The following is a 3,504-nucleotide window of genomic DNA, read 5'->3' as shown; positions in this document are numbered from 1 at the left end:
GAAGTGTATGATTCCGCACGAGAGCTCGTGAAAATCGACCCGTGCAGATGGACTCCCAACGAGGACATGGCCTTCTGGCTGACACAAGATGATGAAACCATCCTGCAGGTCTGACCAACACACACATACACGACTCTCCTGTGTATCTGACATATGACATTATACTCAGCGAAATATGAAGAGCTCATTTGGAACAATAGATGACTGTTTTTATTCATTATATTAATCATGATGATGTTGTTGTTTTTATGGTGCTTGATAATGTGATTTATGGAAATGAACAGTGTTTGCAAATAAACTCTTCAAATGTGACTTTGGATCACAGAACCAGTCATTAGGGTAATCATTTGTGTAAATTAGAGATTTTATAATTACTTAATAAGCTTAGATGTGATTGTTTGTTAGTATCGGACAATATTTGGCGAATAGGGGGAAGCAGTGGCGCAGTAGGTAGTGCTGTCACCTCACAGCAAGAAGGTCGCTGGGTCGCTGGTTCGAATCTCGGCTCAGTTGGCGTTTCTGTGTGGAGTTTGCATGTTCTCCCTGCCTTCGTGTGGGTTTCCTCCAGGTGCTCCGGTTTCCCCCACAGTCCAAACACATGCGCTATAGTGGAACTGATGAACTAAATTGGCCGTAGTGTATGAGTGTGCGTGTGAATGAGTGTGTGGATGTTTCCCCGAGATGGGTTGCGGCTTTTAAGGGCATCCGCTGCGTAAAAACTTGCTGGATAAGTTGGCGGTTCATTCCGCTGTGGCGACCCCGGATTAATAAAGGGACTAAGCCGAAAAGAAAATGAAACTAGAAAATAAATAAATGTGTCCTGATTGATTTCTATGCGATGCATATTAGTAAGCAAAAATGGGCATCAAATTAATGGTAATGAATCTTTCTCAAATTAAATGATGTTTAACAGAGCAAGGAAATGTTCACAGTATGTCTGATAACATTTTTTCTTCTGGAGAAAGTCTCATTTATTTATTCATTTTCTTGTCGGCTTTAGTTTTATTTGTTTTATTTCAGCTAGATTTAAAGCAGTGTTTTTATTTTTAAACAATATTTAGAGAAAGAGAAAGCAGGCAGCAGCATCACTGTTGCAAAAAATTGAATATATGTTCAAAAAGACTGTCAAACAGGGTAGGGCTAACGTTAATTAACTTTAATTAACTTCCTAACAGATGAGAAAATACAATATGCATATATTTAAAAAGCTCTGAGTTGTGCATATTGATCATCACAACATATTGCATTAATGAATTTTGCCATATTTTGAATTTCGTGTGTTTGGACTGACAAAATTTGCAATCATGTTCATGCTTTTTGCAGTAACAAAAATGATGACTGTCTTGTCAAGTTGCTTACTAGATGAATTTTTTGCAGCAAAAAATAAAACCACAGAAAACATTCGATATGCAATTTTTATTTTATATATATATATATATATATATATATATATATATATATATATATATTTTTTTTTTTTTTACTATTTTATATTTATATATATATATATATATATATATATATATATATATATATATAAATCAAAAAATATAAATAAAAATATATATATGTAAATAAAAAAAAAATATATATATATATATATATATATATATATATATATATATATATATATATATATATATATATATATATATATATATATATATATATATATATAATTTTTATTTTTTATTTTTTTAAATACAGTTGAAGTCAGAATTATTACCCCCTTTGATTTTTTTTTTCTTTATTAAATATTTTCCAAATTATGTTTAACAGAGCAAGGAAATTTTCACAGTATGTCTGATAATATTTTTTCTTCTGGAGAAAGTCTTATTTGTTTTATTTCGACTAGAATAAAAGCAGTTTTTAATTTTTTAAACACCATATTAAGGTCAATATTATTAGCCCCTTTTTTTATTAGCGCAATTTTCTTGATAGTCTACAGAACAAACCATCATTATGCAATAACTTATATATATATATATATATATATATATATATATATATATATATATATATATATATATATATATATATATATATATATATATATATATATATATATATATATATATATATATATATATTTTAGTGCTGGGCAAAGATTAATCACATCTAAAAATAAAAGTTTGTTTTGACAATATATGTGTGTGTATTCTTAGCTGTATGCACTATTTATTACGTAGGCTACATGTTATACACATCATTGCACATCATCTTAGTAAGCAACTTGACAAAACTGTCATTATTTTTTTTTTACTGCAAAAAGCATGCTCATGATTCTAGCTTATCCAGCACAAAATAATTCATAAAATGTCACCAAAATGCTGTATTTAAACTTAATCAAATACAAAATGTGAGGAAAAAATGGCCAAAAAAAGTCCACTTTTAGAGAAAACGGACCCTCTTTCACTAAGCTGGCTACGGGCCTGCATACACTGATATCACTATTACGCCATCTCTATATATTGTGCAGCTCTATTATAAAACACAGTGATTTTAATATGACTTCACTCGTCTGTTTGTCTCCTCAGTATTTGTCCACCTCGCCGTATGCAGAACCTCCTCATTTTGTGCACCACATTAAATCCACCATCCAGTTCCTGCTGGAGCACCCGACTGCAGACGCTCTGTTTCCAGACGATCAGCCGCAGTTTTACAGCCGCATGGAGGACGGTCGCTGGAAGAGAGTCTGAAACCCACAGAAAAACACACACTAATAAAGGCCTTCAACATCTGCACTTACAGCAGAAGCTCTGTCACACACACCGCTGAAAGATTACACCCAGAAAAGCAGAGACACGCCGCCTTTATAAGACTCGTTTTGTAAGTCTCCCAGAGTTACACAGTTGACTGGGACCAGTTTTTAATTCAGCCAATTTCTTAGTCACTTGTAATGAAACTACAGAAGAGTCCAGCTTTAAATAGGAAAACTGTAAAAAAAAAAAAAAAAAAAATTTATGCTAACGGTCTAATCCGATTCAATTCATTATGCTAAGCTAAGCTAAAAGTGCCAGTACGAGAAATCTGGTGAATGGATGCAAAAGTGGTTCCAGTCCACTGTTTAGCTCTAGAAGACTTGTAAAATGAGTCTTTATTTTAAAAGATGGAGTGTTCCTTTAATAACCAGAGGGGAAAATCTGATGCTGCCTAATCTTAAACTCTCCTCATTGATGTATTGATTACAGATTTAAACCTGGCAGCCCTTACGTTAAAACACGAGCCTATGGACTGTTTATTTGCTTTCATTTTTATGTCATGTTTGTTGTGTGTTTATGCTTATGTGTACTTTTTTAAACTAATAGCTTACTGTTTTATTTCTTTATAACCTTTATTTGATTTGCTAATAAAAATAATGTTCCATTAATGTATTTAATAACATGAATGATTATGAACAGCGATGCATTTGTTGCAGCATTTGTTCATCTTTGCTAATGTTAGTTACTGGTAGTGCAGTTATGGTTAGTTCTCACCGAGCATGAACTAATGTTAGCTTGATGT

General features: G+C 32.2%; 1 protein-coding gene across 1 annotated transcript in view; it reads left to right on the top strand.

The window, feature by feature from the left end:
* The window catches only part of ntan1 (N-terminal asparagine amidase), a 10,149-nt gene extending 7,189 nt beyond the window's left edge, over positions 1 to 2,960 (top strand). The window contains exons 9-10 of the mRNA NM_200851.1: positions 1 to 108; positions 2,538 to 2,960. The exon at positions 1 to 108 is cut by the window's left edge and continues 6 nt beyond it. Coding sequence (NP_957145.1) covers positions 1 to 108; positions 2,538 to 2,699 — 270 coding nt within the window. The 3' untranslated portion in view covers positions 2,700 to 2,960. The remainder of the gene's footprint in view (positions 109 to 2,537) is intronic.
* The last annotated feature ends 544 nt before the right edge of the window (positions 2,961 to 3,504 follow it).

The sequence above is a fragment of the Danio rerio genome, chromosome 6 (assembly GCF_052040795.2).
Source record: "Danio rerio strain M-AB ecotype USA chromosome 6, GRCz13ab, whole genome shotgun sequence".
Classification (NCBI taxonomy): domain Eukaryota; kingdom Metazoa; phylum Chordata; class Actinopteri; order Cypriniformes; family Danionidae; genus Danio; species Danio rerio.
Note: the sequence above shows the minus strand (reverse complement) of the source record. Positions and strands in the feature narration are given on the sequence as shown.